This window comes from Suricata suricatta, chromosome 7, assembly GCF_006229205.1.
Source record: "Suricata suricatta isolate VVHF042 chromosome 7, meerkat_22Aug2017_6uvM2_HiC, whole genome shotgun sequence".
Lineage (NCBI taxonomy): Eukaryota > Metazoa > Chordata > Mammalia > Carnivora > Herpestidae > Suricata > Suricata suricatta.
The window spans coordinates 42,386,386-42,406,244 of NC_043706.1; the positions used below are offsets into that span (position 1 = coordinate 42,386,386).

At 44.9% G+C, this 19,859-nt stretch overlaps 1 protein-coding gene across 1 annotated transcript in view; it reads right to left on the reverse strand.

The window, feature by feature from the left end:
* Positions 1–6,768: 6,768 nt before the first annotated feature.
* The window catches only part of CLIC5 (chloride intracellular channel 5), a 102,928-nt gene continuing 89,837 nt past the window's right edge, over positions 6,769–19,859 (reverse strand). The window contains exons 5-6 of the mRNA XM_029944319.1: positions 17,372–17,556; positions 6,769–11,314 (exon numbers count right to left, since the gene is read on the reverse strand). Coding sequence (XP_029800179.1) covers positions 11,147–11,314; positions 17,372–17,556 — 353 coding nt within the window. The 3' untranslated portion in view covers positions 6,769–11,146. The remainder of the gene's footprint in view (positions 11,315–17,371; positions 17,557–19,859) is intronic.

Below are 19,859 nucleotides of genomic sequence, written 5' to 3' on the forward strand. Positions count from 1 at the left end.
CCCCCTGTACTTCCTGCTGATCATAGCATGACTTGTTGAGGGTTGTGGTTAAAGACAAACTAACCAGGCAGCAACAGTGTGGTCCTAAAATTCCCAGAAGGTCCAAGGAGTGGGTGCTGGTGGGTGACACTGCTGGGCGTTCACAGAAGGAGCAGTTCAGAGGAATGGACTGAAGTGAGAGCAGTTCCAGGGGGCTCACTCCTGGGGGACCCGTGGGACATGAAGCTCAAGGCAGTGTGTGGCCCCATCTCACCCGCGGGCCCTCGCATGCGCTTGGCAAACCCAGGCTGCCAGAGAATTCTCTACAGCCATATGTTGTTGTCTCTTCACTCAACACTGGCTCTGTATGTCAGATGGGTATTTTTTATCCATTACATTTATTAATTGAATTCTGTAGGGAGGATCTGTTAACTGGTATATCTTTCTTAAAAATGTTTTATCTATTTTGAGAGAGAGAAAGCAAGAGCATGACTGTAAGCGGGAGAGGGGCAGAGAGAGAGAGGCAGAAAAGGAATCCCAAGCAGGCTCCACACTTTTGGGTTCAATCCCCCAAACTGCAAGATTATGACATGAACTGAAATCAAGAGTCAGACGCTTAACCAACTGAGCCACTCAAGTGCCCTCATGTTAACTGGCATTCCTAATATTCTTAGGGTTTCAGGAAAAGGGATAATATCTAACAACATTAAATTAAGCAACTGAAGAAGAAAATTCATGAAAACTGATACTGATGGTCGTACCACAAGCTGGGTAGAACAGGGAAGGGGTAAATTTGGAAGAGAAGCATAAGGACATTTATAACTTTGTTTCAAGAGCCTGTGGATGCCCTGAACGGCGCACTTTTATAAGTAACATATGAGTTCATCTGAACCTGTCATAAACAGATTTTGATACATATTACATATCCAAAACAGGTACAGGATGTAGCACTATAACATATTCACATGACTTCAATAATAAAACATAAAAAGGTGTACAGAGAAAATTCTCCTTCCTATCTTGTTCCCTTCCATCCAGTTCCCATCCTTCCCAGGGAGGAACATTATTATGTTGTTTGTTTATCCTTTCAAGGGATTGTCAAAAAGTTGCCAGCCAACACTGATATGTAACTCTGTTTCCCCCTCTTTTTTTTTTTTAACCCAGCTGATAATGTACTGTATGAATGTTTCTATACTTATTCACATGAGGGTACAATGAGGTATGTACATATTTATTCATTATAGCATTGTTTGAAGTAGCAAAGATTTAGAAATAACTTTAGTGTCCATCAAAAAGGGATTAAGTAAGTTATGGAATATCTACAGTATGGAATGGTATGCAGCTGCTAATAAATGAGGATAAGCCCTATGTAGTTATACAGAAATATCTGTGGGGTACCATAGGTAAAATATATAAGACAGGGGACAATGTATGTAGTATGTACTCTTGGGATAACAGAAGAATGGAAGGGATAAGAATACTATTTGGGGGGTGTCTGGATGGCTCAATCAATTAAGCATCCGGCTTCAGCTCAGGTCATGATCTCACTGTCTGTGCTGACAGCTCAGAACCTGAAGCCTGCTTTGGATTCTGTGTCTCCCTCTCTGATCCTCCCCTTCTCATGCTCTGTCTCTTTCTGTCTCTCAAAAATAAATACATGTTAAAATAAATAATAAGAATATATATTTGCATTTTCTTTCAATTGAGTAAAGAACAATCTTCAAGGATTCACAAGAAACTAATAAAATCTTTACTTACAGATGATAAAGGAAGTAAAATGATGAGGGAAGGGGTGGTGACATTTTCCAATATTGATTTTGTTACACTATTTTAAGTTTTGAACCACACAAATGCATTTTCTATTTGAAATACAAATGGAATGAGAATAAATTAACTACACGCATATCCCCCAGATCTGCTAATCATACCACCAGGAACCTGGCCTTCAGGTATGTTCTCATGGATGCTCAAAACACCACCAAGAATGTTCGCTGCAGCATTATGTCAATGGCAAAAGGCTGGAAATGACCTTATTTATTAAATATAGACTGGCTCACTGAATTAAGTTACATTCATACAGTGAAACACTATGTGAATGTTACCAAAAAATGTGAAATGTATTGACAAAAGATATTTAGTAAAAAAATAATGCAGGATAAAAAATCCTGCTCCCTTTTTTTGATAAAATAAATATGATGCATGTATATGCACTCTCATATCCTATATGCTTTCAGTGAGGTGCAATGTGGGGTGCGTGTGTGTGTGTGTGTGTGTGTGTACACGCACACACCTAAAATGTCTGGAAGTTGATATAAGAAATTGTTAACAGTGGTTGTCTTCTGGGAAGTGGGTGAAACTTTGCGATAGGAAGGAACTCACTTCTCAATGTCTCTTGAACTGCATGACTTCTCTTTTACTGTCCATGGTTTTTTTTTATTTCAAAAATATTTACAAATAAATCAGTAAATAACGGTACATCCATACAATAAAAATGTACACCTGTAAAACAAACAACTGAGGAGGCTCTTTATGAGCTTATACAGAGCAGCCCCACCAGACATGGTTAAGGAATGTGTATTTTTAATTTTTGATGTTCCAGGGATTTCCATGCTCTGTGCACCTGGTTCACGCCTCTACCTGGTGAGCAGGTCAGGAGGCTTTTCATTACTTTGGGTTTGATCTTATTACAACTCCACCTTTCAGATTGAGGAAGACTATTTTTTTGTTTTAGTTCATCTTTCTCACCTGTAAGACCTGCTGTCAAGTCTTTCGGGTTGAAATCCTAGTTCCTACTGGCTTGTGAACATTAGCAGCCTGCTTAATGTTGCTTAATGTTCTTAATGGCTACGGTCCTCAGATTGCCTTTCTGTAAATAGAAAATGGAATACATTATGGGAATGTTGTGAGAACCTGAGATAATTGCAGTACATACTATTTAGGATGTGAGGACCCAAGGGTAGGCGTTCAACATGGTGGCTATTGCCACCATTAATATTCCTTGGGATATGTCAATCGAAACTGCTGACAGAAGTGACCACACGCAGGTTTTGCACCAGGAGATACAAAGTTTTGTGGTCATGGCCAGTACTTTCCAGAGGAGCCCAGCATTTGGCTGGTCTTTTTGGCCACAGTAGCCTTGGACTGGTATCTCAAAGAATCAATATTCTGTGAATGCAACTGGGGTTGGACTCTTACCTATATGGGGCATTTTACAGCCCCTCTTAGGGAAGCTTATTCCCACTTTTTAGATAAATTTTATCCAATGGTTTCCCCCTATGATGCCTCATGTTGCCATCTGTTGCCTCAGTCCTATTTGTGTTGGCGTCTGTATTTATGACACTGTCTTCAAAAGAGGAAGTGAAGGTGTCTTGTAGTCTTTCTTCATTTTTAGAGCGTTAAAAAGAAAACAACCGTCTCTCCATTTTATCTTTCAGTATAGCTCTGGGTCAAGTGGTCTCACTGATTATCTAGTTGGCTTTCTGCCTTGATGCATTTATAGAATCTTTTATTATTGACTTTGGAGCTCCTTGCAAGGTACTCCTGAAAAGTATATTAAAGCAGTCTCTAGTGGGCAATTTACATTTTAACTGCTCCTTTCATTACCCCCCTCAACACCCTCATATAGTTCCCCTTTCTAGAATTAAATAACCACATGATAGCTTTTGGGCTCCATGTCTCTTTTGGTTGTTGAACTTGGCCCTGTGGTGGTCCTAATTATGTAATGGTTCAGTTAGAATCTCATGCTTTTTTACATTCATCACCTCTGTTCTACATTTGTTTTCAGGTTATATAGCATCTTGGTAAATCCAGAGCCATTTAGTTAGCACCATCTTGGTTTGGTGTTTTGAGAGTCTCTCTCAGAATCCCTGACGCTGTGATAAGAGATGATGCTCAAGGAGTTGTGTGAGGCATGAGAACAGGCTGGGGGCACAAGGAAAACATAAAGACGACCATTTTCAAAAGTCTTTTGGTTCCAGGTGAATGTAAAGTCTCTTTTCCCCATTAACTAACCCAGGATTAAAGACTGAGCATCTTCCTAGTGGGTCTGACTTCGGAGGCCATACAGACCATCACCCTAGAAATACAGACTTGGGATTCAGGTTTTCTCAATTTACTTTTCTATCACACTTCCCATAAATCCCCTGGCAGGGCCTGCCAAACTCATCATTTTTCTCTCTTTACTTTATCCACACTCATCTTCCCTAAGGACTTTACTCTGAAGGCCAAAAGCTCAGTGAATTTCTGCTTGAAATTCCTGGAAGAAAATAGCTCTTCACAAGTCCAACGGTAATGTTTCCAAAGCCGTAAGTCAGAGAGACCCTGTCCCTCTCACCTACATCCACACCCAGCTTCCTGCCATGTCCCGAACACTCTTAAAGGTAGGGTATGAACTGAGTTTGATCGAGGGTAGCAATCCTTATGTCACTAAAAGGATTTTTTTCTTTTTAAATTTCCTCATGTTTGATCTAAAGAAGGAATTCTACATGTTTCTGTTCTACTTAAAACAGGGACAACCAAGGAGTCCAAAGGGTTAGAAGCAAGAGCCAGTTTGTACCCAACTCATTCCACAATGTGGCAGCTTCATGGGTATGTGGTAGCTAAATAGCAAGGAGGAAACTCACACACTCCCTTCTAAGAGACAGAAAACCTAAGGACAGTAAAGACAGTAGACTTGTGCACTTAGGAGAGTTCCTCAGCAAGTGGATAAGTAGATAACCACTGGGAACATGTCACTTCTCAAAATGAGAAGAGTTGAAAAACGATGAATCCCCATACTGGCAATGATGTCAGAAAATATGCATTCATATTCTTCTCGTCAGAGAGTGACTTTGGGATAACCTGGAGGCAAATTTAGTAATATATATTAAGTGCCTTGAAATATGCATGCCTTGGGGCACCTTGGGCATCAGACTTTGGCTCAGGTTATAATCTCACAGTCCATGAGTTCAAGCCCCACGTCAGGCTCTGTGCTGACAGCTCAGAGACTGGAGCCTGCTTCGGATTCTGTGTCTTCCTCTCTCTCTGTTCCTCCCAACTCGTGCTCTGTCTCTCTCTCTCTCTCTCTCTCTCTCTCTCTCTCTCAAAAACATTTAACATTAAATAAACATTTAAAAAAATTTTTAAAAAGGGTGATAATCTCTGGGTGGAAGGATTACAGGTGTTAACTTCTTTGCTTCTCTGTATTTTCTAAAATTTCTCTAATGGACATATATTCAGAAAAAAAAGATTTATTTGTTTAATTCATATTTAAAAGAAAAGAGGGGCTCCTGGGGTTCATTCGGTTCAGTATCCAACTTTGGCTCAGGTCAGGATATCAGGGCTTGTGAGTTTGAGCCCCACTCACTTCTAATTCTGCATCTCCCTCTCTCTCTGCTCCTCCCCTGCTCACTCACTCTCTTTCTCTCAAAAACAAACATTTAAACATTTAAAAGCAAACAAAACCAGCAATAACAACAGCAAACTTGGCTAACATACCACCTAAGATGCCTTTGGCTGTCTGAAATTACAGACACACAAACACCCTCAGACACTCTAGGATGAATTACAGAACAGGAAATGCAGAGTTAGAGCCAGTAACAGGGTCGGCTGATTCAGCAGCTCTGAGGTCCCATCCAGAGGCAGGCTCCCCCCTCCTCAGTGGTCTCATCCGGGAGGCAAGTTCCCCCCTCCATTCTTTGAGAGAATGCAGTGCATTGCCTGAGGCATGCCCCTCCTGGTCTCCGTGGGTGGTAACATTTCCAGGCCTCAAACCCACATCCAGAGGCAGCCTCAGAGGCAGTGACTTACGGACTCACTCTTTCAGGCGGAGGAGATTTTTCTTAGAAGTTCCTGAACAAATCTCCTCTCACAGTACTGGATGGAACTTGGTCAAGAACCCACTATGAAGACAACCACAGCCAGAAGGACAGGCTCAGACCATTCATGATTCACCCCCTGGATCTGGGGTTGGAACCACATTTATCTGAGTCCTGTCAGGGTAGGCAGTAGGAAGGGGTGGGGAGGAAGACCCTGGACCCAATCAGAGCTCTGCCAGAGGAAATCAGAGGATGGTTGGGAAGGAGGGAGACCATCAACAGCATCTGTGACACCTGCTCTGAGCTACAGGCCACCTCTCCCACTGGGACTTTTCCTTGAGTCGGGTGTTACCTTCCCTTCCCTTCCAAAGTGATGAGAGGCTGTTCTGGCAGAGCAGGAAAGATTCGGGAAACTGAATGCTCACAGAGGTCCCGTCGGGTGTTACTGCTGGCTTCAGGTAAAACTTACTGAAGATTCTGGGGACCTTAATCTAGAGTCAGTGATGCTCTAGGGGTAGAAATTAGGGCCAAGAGGTAACTGTGGGCCAAGAGAGAGCTTTGGTTTTATTTTATTTTACTTATTTTAATTTTAATGTTTTGGTAGACCAGTATTTAAGTATTCCTTAAATCATATTTGGATTGTCACTGTTTGCCTACCCCCAGGTATGACCATACAGGTTGGCAACTAAAGTGAGAAACATGAAGGAACACATGTGTATTTCTTGGCCCAGCCCACGTTCTATAGAATAGAATTCATTCTTATTAAAAATAAACATTGAGTTTGGGATGACTGGGTCACAAGCTTCTTGCTTTTCCTTCTCCTCTTCCTCTTTTTCGTTTTCTTTCCTTTTGATTTTTAAGAATAATGAACATATTCTCTTTTGTAATGGGAAAACAGAGTAACCTTTATTTGGAAAAAGAAAAGGGTATTTCACACTTGTCATTTAAAACAGCATAGGAAATCCCCACCTCAAATAAGCAGTCGGAGGATCGCTTTTGTAATATTTGAAAATAAACCAACTTTATTTGAATCAGTCATTACCAATCAACACTGGAAAACAAATGTATAACGGCTTCAGATTCATGAAGAAAACATTCAGCAAGATCTTCATTAAAAGGCAACTTATATTTATTAAGGCTTGAAAGCATGTCCTGCTATTTTATCACCACAGTTCAAGGTCTTGAGGAAAGCAAGTGACCATCATTTGGAGTGTCCTTCTAAAATGAAATGTTTGTTCTTTTATAGAAGCTAGGCATCTTTTGATAAATTAGTTAAACCCCAGCTTTTTGAATGGGAAAAACAGGAAATCAAGAAGGAAGACAAATTTAAACATCAGCTAGATATTGTATATTTTAAGTCTAAGTATAATTGTTATTATGAAACCTCTAACTACACATAAAATATCATAGATAATTAGACCCTTAAAACTATGTTTTTCATAAAAAAAAAACCAAACAGATTGCTTTTATCGAAACACAGATTAGCCCAAACCCTATAGTGAGGCAACCTTTCATTTTATTTTTGGTTGGTAAGGGGAACATTGGATCTAATTCCTCAAGTGACATTAAATTATGCACACTTTGGATCATACTTAATGTTGAAAAGAAAGCGTCCTGAAACTAAGCTGGGAGAAGAATACTGGCAAAGGCAGAGGAATATGCATTCGTGAAAGGGGCACGTGTTCCTTGGTTTGAAAGCTAAAAAGCACTGGACAGAAGACAATGGTCTTGTCTGCAGAAAGGGCTCCAAGCCCAAAGATGTTCGGGTCTAGGATGTTCCACATGCGTATTTCTTTACAATTCTTTTCAATGGCATATCAAAAATGAAGGAAGTGATCCCTTGGGAATCAGTGAACTTAGTTGTAGTATTGACTTAATAACTACTTCATCTTTCCAAGGAGAGAGACATCAGCATTTTGGTTCATTCTGCTATCGAAATGGCTCCTGGCCATTGGCAATAGCGGTGAGTCAGATATACCTACTGGAGGTCTGTTGCCTCTGACCAATTGATTTTTAGACACAGACTTCAGTGGCTTCTCACTATGGAAGACTCTTACTGGATAGACCCATACCCTCCTGACCCGCTCCCTCTTTTTAATTCGATCTTCAGGGTCTGTTCCAAGCTCGATCCATTTTGCAACAATTCTAAGATGCTGGTGGTCTCTGTCCGCAGAGTGGCCACTGGGCACAGGGGTCATGAAAAGCTTCAGTTGTTTCATTTGATAAATGCTAGCATGTGCAGCTCAGGAAGCCTCACTCTTGGTGAAGCCTTCTTCTAAGGAGAAGACGAAGATCCTTGCTGGCCCCACCAGCATTTCCCAGGAAGCTAAAACCAGTCTGAGATTGTATGACCAAATAAAAGGGTTTTTCACTTTTCATAGCTGGTGATTCTGAATTGTCCAGGCATTTGAATTCCCTTATCAGGGGATAAAGACACACAATAGAAGGAACCACACTCTAGAACAATCAAGCTTTTAATTATGCAGCTCATCTTATAAGGTTATTAAAATCTTATCCAATACCTTCTCTCTGGGCCATCCTGAGATGCAGTCCAACCTTATAGATGGGTAAATTCTACACACAGTTACTCTGAGTTGGGATTCTCCTTTCTGCCTCTGCCTCCCACCACACTCCCCCATAAAAATAAAATAAAATAGTGACATGAAAATCAAAGGAGAAAAATAAATCTAAAACAGAATAGGATCTCATTCCAAACCTTTTCAAATGCCACTGAAATGCTTTCTGAGGGATCAATATTCATTCAAGACCAATGACAAGGGTGACCTCCAGTCTTAAAACTGTGGCATCTAAACTGCAAACCTTGAGTACTTCCAGAGTTGGTTTCGGAGACACCTAAGGACCTCACCATACTGATGCTGGAAGATGATTTGCTGTGTATGTAACAAGGTTATGGCCCAAAGCCCAGGAAGGCTGAAGAATCTGGAGACATATCTCTTTTGGAAAAAAATAATCAGAAGATAAGATTATTGTTACTTAAAAATATTCTAATAAATGTGGTCCTAAGTCACTAAAGCTCTCAGTAAATAGTCAGTTATATTATATAATAATCTACTGTTGAAATAAAAAGATATTCCTGAATCAAGTACTCAGAAGTGCTTTCCATCCATAACTCCGTCCCCTGTTTTAAATGGTTATAAATGATCATGTAACTGCCCCCCCACTCATGTCTTAATATTTATGTAAAACTAAGTCAACGACAGAAGGAACATCTAGAAACAGCAATGTTGATTTGGTTTGGCTTGTTTGTTTTTATAGACTCGCCAATGGCTGAATTCTATCAAATCAGTCATTAGCATCAGACAACTCTGGTGGGGAGCTGTCCCAACCGGGTGGCCTGTTTTCTCTGTCCTGATGGCCATACTAACACCGACCTGCTTCAAGAACAGCACCATTGTGGGTCTCTGGAAAGTACACTGCCTCTTAGGTTATCATGCCTCTGTTGCTAAATTCAAGGAGGGGTTTCTAAGGACAATAGGATTTATGCTAATTAAAAGTCTCCTGGGATCATTTAAGACTTCATCTCCCAAGAGACCCGTTTGGGGCTTTTCTATACAGTAAAAAGGGCCATTTCCTCACCATTCTCCTTTTTAAACATGTCTAAGGACTAAGTTCCCAGGAAGTCCCTGGGAAGACTCCTTTAGGAGTGGAAATGAATTAACTCCTCCTGCCCTTGCAAAGCTCTCAGGCTAATAAAATGTCCTACTGAGAAATTTCCTCTTCCTCAGTGGGCTAAGAGGGCCCCTGCTTCCTCCTCAGGGCTCAGATCTCTGGGCCACCTTTGTTCAGAGATCCCTGGAGGCAGGTGAGTCCGGTGCCTGCCGGGTTGAGGATGTGCCAATGTGTCCCGGGAAAGGCCCCGTGCTGACCTGCCGCCCTTCCAGAGCAACAAGCCAGGCACTTGGGAGCCTTATCCTGTGGCAGGTGGCTTTTCTTGTAGGATGTTCACCAGGACAGGGGGCTGATAATTAGCTCATTTTCCTTGGTTTCCTCTGCCCAGGTCTCCAGGCTCCAGCTTTGAAGGAGGTGAAACTCAAGGACAAAGACCAAGGACTGAAATACCAGCTAAAAAACTTCTTTTTTCATCTGGTGGGTGAGTCAGATGGCAAGAAAAGTAGCCCAGATGGGGCACATATTTTTCTTCAAGTTCACACCACATGGTTTCCCAGTCAGAAAGGCCCGTGGCCTTTCTTCCTAAGGTGTTCCATGATCATGCCACCTCCCAGAGGTACCCGTCACTGGTCAGAGGCCACGGCTGACTCAGCAGGAGCGTCCCAGCTAGCAGACCCAAGACCTGCATCCAGGAGTGACTTGAAGAGGCTGGATTGGTCTCTTTGGCCAATTTGGGTGTTTTTTTTGTTTTTTGTTTTGCTCTAAAATCGGTAGTGATCTATAACATCAGCAATTCAAGACTTAAGGAGATCATAAGAGAGAAGACCTGTCTATAGACCGCCAGGGATAAAGAACTTCTTTATCCTCACCCATACCCGCACCTCCCACCTGCTTTCTCGAAGACCAAAATTCACTCACAGATCAAACGTAATCTCCACCAAAACAACTACCCCTAAGCAAGCAAAATCCATGGCTAGGAGACCCCATGGGCCTTTTGGCATCAACGCTGCTCCTCCTGTCCTCCCAGTCACTCTGGTTTGCAACTGCTTGCCAATTTACGTTCCTCAGAAGGCCTGGGCGGTGTAAAAGCAGAGGGTGGTGTCAGACAGATATCCGAGGCCATCGCAATGTTCTCAGCAAGCTGGGACTATGTCTGAAATGGTTTTCCAGCCTGGTCCTCAGTGCCCAGTGTGACAGCAGGTGTCAGGATGATGTGAGGGACTGAAGGTGCGTCTGCCACGTGAACCCACAGCCTGCCTGTCCTCCGTCCACTCTCTCCACGTCCCCCAAACGCAGCAGATTCTCTTTCTACTAAGAACTAAGATGGTGTCTGCCCTTGGCGGTGGAGTTCCCAACAAAGAGGAAGGCGGAAGAGGACACGGTGTCGCAGTTTCCTAATGCAGCTGAGGAGAGATTCTGATATTGGCAGAGGGGGGCAGCGACAGTCTCTTACATGGGTTCTCCCCACACTGACCCCAAATACACTGAACCCAGGCCAGGCCCAAAGGTTGAGAGCTTGACTATTTCTATCATTCCTGCTCGCAGATTCCTGCAAGATCAGATGGGGGTGGCTCTGCCCTTCGTAAGAGACAGCAGGCTGGAGTTCCATGCGGCCTGCAAGATGTGACCGGCTACAAAAAGGTGTCCCGAGGCGACGCGGAAGAGGGGTGGGTCTGTGAGGCCGGAGTCCTTTGGGAGAAGCGGAGTCCTTCTGCGGCAGCGGTGGGGCAAGGCGACCGAGCTCAGGACCGGCTGAGGCGCTTGGCGACATCCGCGTAGGCGGACTCGATCTCCTGGTCTGCGGCACACGTGTTGGTGAACTCATCGCGGGCGTAGGCATTCTTGAGGTACCGCGACAGGCCGGTCATCTCGGCCGGGAAATCGTAGTTGCGGTATTTCTTGGCCACAATCTACAACAAAGAGGGCGGGGCAGGGATGGCGTGAGGCCCCGAAACCAATCACCAGGAGGAAGAGTGGAGGGACCCGCGGCGTGTGCTGGGAGAAAACCCAGGGGCGACACAGGACCATCAGCAAAATGTGTGTAACCCGAGCCGGCAGGGCTGCCTTCCTGCCATCTTCTCTAATCTTGTTCATTTCTTCAGTAAATACCATTTGCCCATTCTGCTTCTAGGGGTGTTTCCTTAGGAAATGATCATGTATATATACATAGATTTAGCTACCTATATATGATCATGGAACGGAAAGTAAAAAAAAAAGCAACAGTAAAAAAATGGTATAGAACACAAACGTCCACCAATATACATGGATAAATACATGATCATATGTAAATACAGAGCCACACTGGACGGCCATTAAAAATGACGCTGCCTGGCGCACCTGGGTGGCTCAGTTGGTTAAGTGTCCGACCTTGGCTCAGGGTATGACTTGCGGCTCTTGAGTTCGAGCCCCAGGTCGAGCTCTGTGCTGACAGCTCAGAGCCTCGAGCCTGCTTCAATTCTGTGTCTCCCTCTTTCTCTGCCCCTCCCTCACTCACCTCTGTGTCTCTCTCTCTCAAAAATAAACATTTAAAATTAAAAAAAATAAAGTGCATTATAAAAAATTAGCAAATAAATAAAAATTTTAAAAAGTGCAGTATAATGCATTTGAAGAAATATGTGCGATGATTTAGAAGTAGAGACACCAAAACGTTATCAGTGGTATGTCTGACTGATAGAGCTATAAAGTTTTTCCTGTTACCTGCTTTGTTTCACATAAGCACCCATAGTTTTAGGCGAGAATAAAAAGCATAAAAAGTATAAGTTAGATGTTGGAATGTATAGGCAGGTTCAAGATACAAACAGATCCTGAGCGGGAGTGAACAAATGGTGATTTGTATTCTCTCTGTAGTTTGCCACACGTAGGGGCTGTGCACGGGCATTCTGGGGAAGCGGTGTTTGTGCTGAAACGGTCACACATGGATTAAAAGCACAGGCTCTGGATCCCAGCTGAATGGATCTGCAATTTTTACTCCACTACTTAATAGCTGTGTGACCTTGGACTGCTGACTTAGCCTCTCTGAGCCCCAATTTCTTTCTCTCTCAAATGAAGACAATAATAGGGCCCTTCCTGGAATAACAAATTAGTTAAATAATTATAAATATAATAAATAAATTAGTTAACACACATAAAATGTTTAAAGGGGTGCCTGGCTCAGACTGAGTGCTCCAGAAACATTACCTCCTCTTATAATTCATTGAGACGCATCTTTTGCCCATTTGCATGCAATCATAGGAAAGGGTAGGGTGGTCTTCATGGAGGGTGACCTGGGTGGTCACCTTAGGCCTGGGACTCAGAGGGGCCTGTTCTTGGTTTAATGCTCTGCTGTCACCGTCTGGAAATACTGGGTACTTTTTTTTAACAGGACCCCCTTTACTGCCACTGTACGCTGGGATCTGCACATCAGCTGGTCTCGCCTCCAGCCCTCAGGGGCTCAGGCGGGAGCAGTAAAGAGTAACCTCTCTCCTAAGGCACTGACTTCTGACTCCTTTCCTCGCTTTCTTTGTAGAGAGGTCGTCAGACTGCTGAGCCTGGGATCCTCCCACTCAGAGAAACCCCCCTCCTCGGCTACTCTGGACTTTCATCTTTATGTTGATGCCCATGAGGTTCAGGGTCCCCTAGAGAGCTGTGCGGAGTGAGGGCAATGATGATCTACTGCATGAAAAGCTCAGCCTCATCAATTTGACCACATTTCAAAGGAACTCCCGTTACATACTAAGCTCTATTCTATTCTGAATTGCAGTTACTTTCTTAGTATCCTCTCTTTTCTCTGGCTTGTGAGCAGGATGAGGACAGGAACACATCTTCTTCATTCCTGTGCTGCCTGATAATCTCAATGACACGGTTTCTAAGAATAATGACACCAGGACATATTTATTTCCTATAAGCCCCGCTCCAGACTCTGCCTTAAGCACTTTGCAAGCTACTTAAATCTCTAAATAACTCTATAAGGAAGAGTGTATTATACTCCCATTTTACAGATGTGGAAAGTAAGGCAAAGGGAAGTTAAATAAGTAAGGAGTCCATAAACAATAGTACTGAGTCTTTACTATCATCCGTTATCCCAAATCAAAGTGCATCTCCTAGAGTCAAATGCAGGAAACTCATTTTTAAAGACCAGTGATCCTCAGCAAAGAGCAAACTGAAGCCACAAGAGATTAAATGGCTTACACAATGTTACACAGGAAATGAATTAATTCAACTGATATCTACTAATTACTACTATTTATTACAGTCCTTGCTTTTCTTCTTTTTTTTTTTTTTGAGTGGAGTTGACGCACAAGGTTACAGGTGTAGGACGTTGGATTCAGACAATTTATATGTTGGGCTGCGCACAGCAGTAGTGTAGCTCTCATTTCTCACCACAGGAGCTATTAAAACATCACTGACTATATTTCTTCCCTTCTATTCTGCGGTCCTCTCCACGTGGCCACCCAGCCCTGTGCAAATAATAAAGGACTCGCTGTACTCAGAATCCCTTGTGTGCCTGTTGGGCCAGGGGTTCTGCAAACCACATCTCGGCTTTCCCAGGGACTCCCTGTTAGGCTCTGCCACGAGGGGGCGCTAGAGAAAGAGCGCGCGAGAGCGCGAACCTGCCAGGCTGGAGGGGCGAGAAGGGCCGCCCCTTCCCTTCCAGGGCATTCTGTTCCTCTCCGAGTCCCCTTTGCTCCAGCTGTGGCTGCTGACTCCAGTTTTCTCCTTTTGCCTACACTAGCGGAACCAGTGCATCACCCCTTCAGAGAGCAGCCAGCACATGACAGTGACCTCTCTGAACTCTATCCCCAGTGCCGGCTCAACAGTGCCCCACTTCGGAGGTCCAAGGTTCAGCTCTGCAAGGGCCCCTCAAGTTTAGATAATTCCGACCCCTTTCCGTTTGCCCTGGTTGCCCTGGGGGCTGCAGCTGCCTCGTCCAGGTGGAAGGTCGTGGTATACACTTTGCCTTCCTAGATCTTCAGCACCTAGTGCTTCTATTAAATTCTTTTGGTGGGGCGCCTGGGTGGCTCAGTCAGTTCAGCATCCCACTCTTGGTTTTGCCTCAGGTCAAGATCCCAGGATTGTGGGATCGAGCCCTGCATTGGCCTCTGCGCTGTGGATCCTGCTTAAGATCCTCTCTCTCTCTCTGTCTCTCTCTCTGTCTCTGTCTCTCTGCCCCTCTCCCCTACTCATCTATCTCTGTAAAATGAAAAAAAAATTAAATTCTTTGGTTACGATAACTGTTCTGCTGTGGTCACTGAAGAAGCCATGAGGCTGGAATCCGAGTCCTTTGGCAGAGTGCTGGCCATAGCACATACTGGGGCCAACAGACATTGCCCGTTCTCCTGGGCCTTCTCCTGTTCGCTGCAGGGTGAGGGTCTCTTGGGCTTTCCCAAGAGCCTCTGAGAAGCAGCTGCCCTGGGAAGAGCACGTCCATGCAGGATCAGGGGGTCAGGCACTGACTGACAGAGTGGGCTCTAGTCCCTCCCTGGGATTTGTTTTCATTTTTAAAGGATACGATATGAAATTTAAAACAGAAGAGCAATGTACCGATATAGACTTGTGTTTATGTCTCCCTTCCTGTTTTGCTTCAGGGGCTGAAGCAGGTCACTGTGCTAGGCAGGGGTCCCAGTGGCTGCGAGAGAAGGCCCGCCATGCCCCTCCCTGCCCGGATCTGCACGCCCTGGGCCTTGGCCATGCAACCGGTTGTTTCCTCACATGTTGGTTTGACTTGAGGAGCCAAGGACTAGAAGGGAGCCAGACAGCGAGAGTTCAAACCAGGCTCTCAGGCAGAATGAAAATGAACCTGAACGAGAGCCAGGCAAGAGAGAGAGGGGAGTACAAGAGAGAGAGGGTGAGGATGCGCACACGAAGCTCTGACGTTTACAGGAACTTCCGTGCTCATGTTCTGAATTTGCTCTTTCATATGAAAACAGTTAGCTCCCACAGCCCAGATTAGATTTTGGCACCAGAAGCCAAACTGGAGGCCTGACTTGGCTCCCCCTTCACTCTTTCTTCATGTCGGGGGTTTGCCAGGTCTCTGGGATCTGATAAGCTGGATCAGCAGAAATCCAAGGAGACAGAAGGCGAGACCCAGCCTTGTCCCCTCAGAGGCCACCATCCCCAGCTCCTCCAAGTGCTCGGGTGTAGCATCGTCGCTTGGGGCTGGGAGGAGCAGGAGGAGTCACAGGATGAAGCACGGGGCCCGGGGATCTATTTGTTTAGTTTATTCAACGAGACATTCTTGAGTGGGTAAGACAGGAGAAAGAAGGAGTGAAAGAAGAGAGAAGAAAGAGGCAATAAAGAATATACTCCCCGTCTCTTCCCTGGAGCATGAGGAAAAAGAATTCCAAACAGACGAAATGACTCGCCCCAGCTCATGCTGTCAGGACTAGCATGTGGATCTCATGACTTTATGAAGCGGGGGGGGGGGGTCTTTCGGTGGCATTACTCTGACACAGCGTGACTCAACAGGAATCATACCATCCCTGATGGTGCCACTTGATCCTCAGGAAAAGAGAAGAATAGACGTCTCCAGGGGTGTGGAGGGACATGCAGTAATTAATAACTTCCAAGACCTGTAGCTTGGCCGGACTTACAAGTAACCATTGGCTTGGCCCCGAACCCAAAGTGCCTTCATATTAATATGCAATTTCCCCAGCCCATCAGTAATGGCACCTTTGATTCCCACCCAGTCTCCAACTCTGACCAGGTCTCATGGTAACGCCAGTGCTTGCCCAGCTAAGGTTTCAGTTCGAGCTGGTTGTGCTCTGATTGGAGGGAAGCCCGCATTTCTAGCTCAGGACTTCAGCTGAAACATGATAGGCAGATATCCAGCTGATAAATGTTGAATCTGATTCTTCTTAACGAAGGGTAGAAGGAAACTGGGTATGGTAAAGTCACAAGCTAAGTGATCAGATGGTCGATCAATGAGTGTTTATGAAAGGGCCGCCACGAACCCACCCAGCATCATGCTTGGAGAAGCCGCTGTCCCTGCAGAACTTCCTGCCTGAGACATACCATATAAGTACTTATAAAAGTAGAGGACAGTCTAAATGTATGATCCCACTGTGTGTTTTTCCAGGCTGGTGAGGGCCAGGAGAGGAGTTAAGAAGAAGCGCTGGTTAGAGAGTGCATGCTGGGACACACAGCTGTTGTCTTCAAATGAGATGAAACCGAGCAGCCCCGTGCCACGTGGCTCCAGAGTACACAGGGTGGCCTGGAGGCTGACTGGGCTCAATGTAAGGAAGGACGTTCTAATAATCAGAGCTGCTCAGAGTGATAGGGTTGGCAGGGGGCTCTTCATCATCAGAAGGGTGCAATGACAGCTGCGTGTCACAGACACAGAGAAAGTGGTTCAATTTGGGGTGGGAAATAGTTTGGGATGACCTTGGAACTCCTTTCTTTCCAACTCTCTGATTCTCGGGTTCTTATAGGACAGGATTACGGGGCATGTTGAGGCTGATCAGTGAGTGAAACCATGATAAGAAAATGATGTCACTTCTTAGAGCCTCCAGCTCTTCAACGGATAGATGAGGAAAGAGGACACACACCTGCCCTAGGGAGTTACCAGAGGGAAGGAGAAGGCTTGCACGGGAAGCAACTTCAGAGAGATGTGAGGGTGTGGCCAGTGAAACCTTATGAGGCAGAGACAAGGAAGAAGCTCTCGCTCTCTCTATCTCTCTCTCTCATACATGATATGACAATCAGCTGCTATGCATTGAGCCTTTACAATATGCCACGCACTGTCACACCATATTTACTCTCCCAGCCAAGAAGTAAGAATAAGAATAAGGAGGAAGCAACATATGCCTATTTTACTGGCACTCAGGGAGTCTATAGAGCCAAGCAGCGGAAGCTGTTCTTTCTTATTCTTGGGACTTCAGAGTCCAGGCTTTGGACCAGCAGGTGGCATTGTCCTTGACTCATCCACACAAGTGACCGGACCTACATGGAGATGGACAGAGTGAGCAACCTGCAGGTATGGCTGTCTTTACCTTGACCACATGGAGTTTGGGCAACAGATTGCAGTCGGCCAGGGTCAGCTCGTCCCCGTCAAGGAATTTGCGCCGGGACCGCTTGTCTTCATCCCCACAAGTGTTGGCATTGATCTCCTCTGGGAGAGGGCTGTTCAGGTAGTCATCCAGTGTCTTCAGTGCCTTGGTCAGGCCTTTCTCAAGGGCTGGCATGAAACAGCAGAAGAAGTATCTTTAGTTAACCTTCCGTCCACTGGAAACAGCTACAGCATCTTCAGAGTAAAGTAGCTCATCCCAAATTCTGTCCCCCCTGTCCCACTGCCAGCCCCCCACACAACATAGAACTCCTGGCAGTCATTAACACAATGCAGTGGAAGAGGACTAAGTGGTCTGCAAAAACAAACTTGTTTTTAATTAAAAAAACCTTTTTAATATTTATTCTTGAGAGAGATTGATGCAAGTGGGGGAGGGGCAGAGAGAAAGGGGGAGATGGAGGATCCAAAGCTGGCTCTGTGCTGACAGCCTGGTGTGGGGCTCAAACTCACGACCCATGAGATCATGACCTGGGCCAAAGGCAGACACTCAACTGACTGAGCCACCCAGGTGCCCCTGAAAAAGCAAACTTTAACCAAGCAATGTATACTAGCTAATCACTTTTGGGAAAAAAATAAATATAGAAATACAACCATTAGGATATATACTAGAGTTTTTAGAGTGCTCATCTCCAGTGGATGTAACAATGATAGGCAACTTTCACTTTCTATTTTGCTTCTTTATGTTTTGCTAATATTCCACAATCAACCCACATAATAATTTTGTAGAAAGAAAGAACTATTGACCAAGTAAACAACAACTGCTTCAAAGTCCTGGGACAGAGATATGCACCTGAATTTGTGCAGCGACAGGGTGCCTGGTTGGCTCAGTCGGCTGAATGCCTGGCTTCGGCTCAGGGCATGATCTCACGGTTCGTGGGTTCGAGCTCCGCGTCAGGCTCTGTGCTGACAGCTCAGAGTCTGGAGCGTGCTTCAGATTCTGTGTCTCCCTCGCTCTCTGATTCTCCCCTGCTCATGCTGTCTCTCTCCATCTCAAAAATAAATAAAACATTAAAAAAATTTTTTAAATAAAGAATTTGTGCCGGGTTAACCATGGAAGCACTAATTAACCTGAGAAGGAGACAAGGTTTGCAAGAAGACCTGACATAGGAAAGTAAGCCACCCTGTTTGGTGTTGAGGACCAATGCATACCAGAAAGCCACACTTCAGTTTAACCTAGAGAAGGCTGTTCTACAAACCAGGGATGTCCAAAACCCAAGGGCCAGTGCACCCGGCAGAGGGCTCTACCAGAAAGACACAACCACAGCTGCACGGAAACCTGTCAAGGACACAGTGCAGAGGACGAACATCCAAAGGAAGATAATGTGGCAGAAGACTTTGACAGTCTTGCCCCAATAATGCCCATCCAGTAATTCACATGGACAAAAGAGCAGAACAAAATGTTCGAAAGAACAATTGGAAGTCGCCTCCACTCAGATCCATTCAATCCAGAACCTCACAGTCCATTCCAGGCTCAGAACACTGGCCACAGATCAAACCAAACTTGGAAGACAGAGGGAGAGGAGACAGCTGGTTGGGTCACCAGCCACTGCACCTGTGTCATCACCCATCTTCAAGGCTATTTTCCCCCCTTCTGGTATGGAGTGTGATGTTCAGATAATGGGAATCGGTCCTGATGCTAATTCTAGCAGATGAAAGGGGGAAACAGCCTCTGGAGGAAGAGCCCAGAAGACTACTCTTATTTACTTCTTCCCAAATGTGCCTTCTGTTAGCCACTCCTCCCTCAACCCAAGTTTGTCTTTTCACAGAAGGCCTTTGTTTGAGACAATGAAATGACACCAGCCCAAGATAAATCAATTGAATGTTTGAAAACAGGCTAGAGGTTGGACATGGTTTCTCAACACTTCCTTCTCCCTGGTGTGGCATTTGAACTTGTACTTCATCATCTGCTTTGTGTTTCCAGTTTGGGAGAACAGAGGGAGCAGGGCTGGGAAAAATGCTTGTCTAGACTGGGATGGGACTGCAAGCCTATTCAAGGCCAGTAGCGGAGGGTGGGGACTGAACAATAGTTAGTATGCTCCCCACCCCCGCCGAAGCCCTTGTGATCTACATTGGGTTTGTTTGCTTCCTGAAATCCCTCCACCCTTTCAGTGATGGAGATTCTGACAAAATCTTGATTATAGAGGAGAAGGAAATGTCAAATACAGGAATACTTGTTGAAATCTAGCCAATGGATAGCAGTCCAAGGGAAAGAGATAGGTGATGGGAAATGAAACGCTGCTCATTGTAATTCTAAAATGCCCACTGCAGACGCGAGCAGGCCACGGTAGAAGTCTGTGCCTAAATTGCCCGGTGTGATGTACCCCAATGTTCATAGTGGCACTTTCTACAATAGCCAAATCATGGAAAGAGCCTAAATGTCCATCACCTGATGAGTGGATCAAGAAGATGTGGTA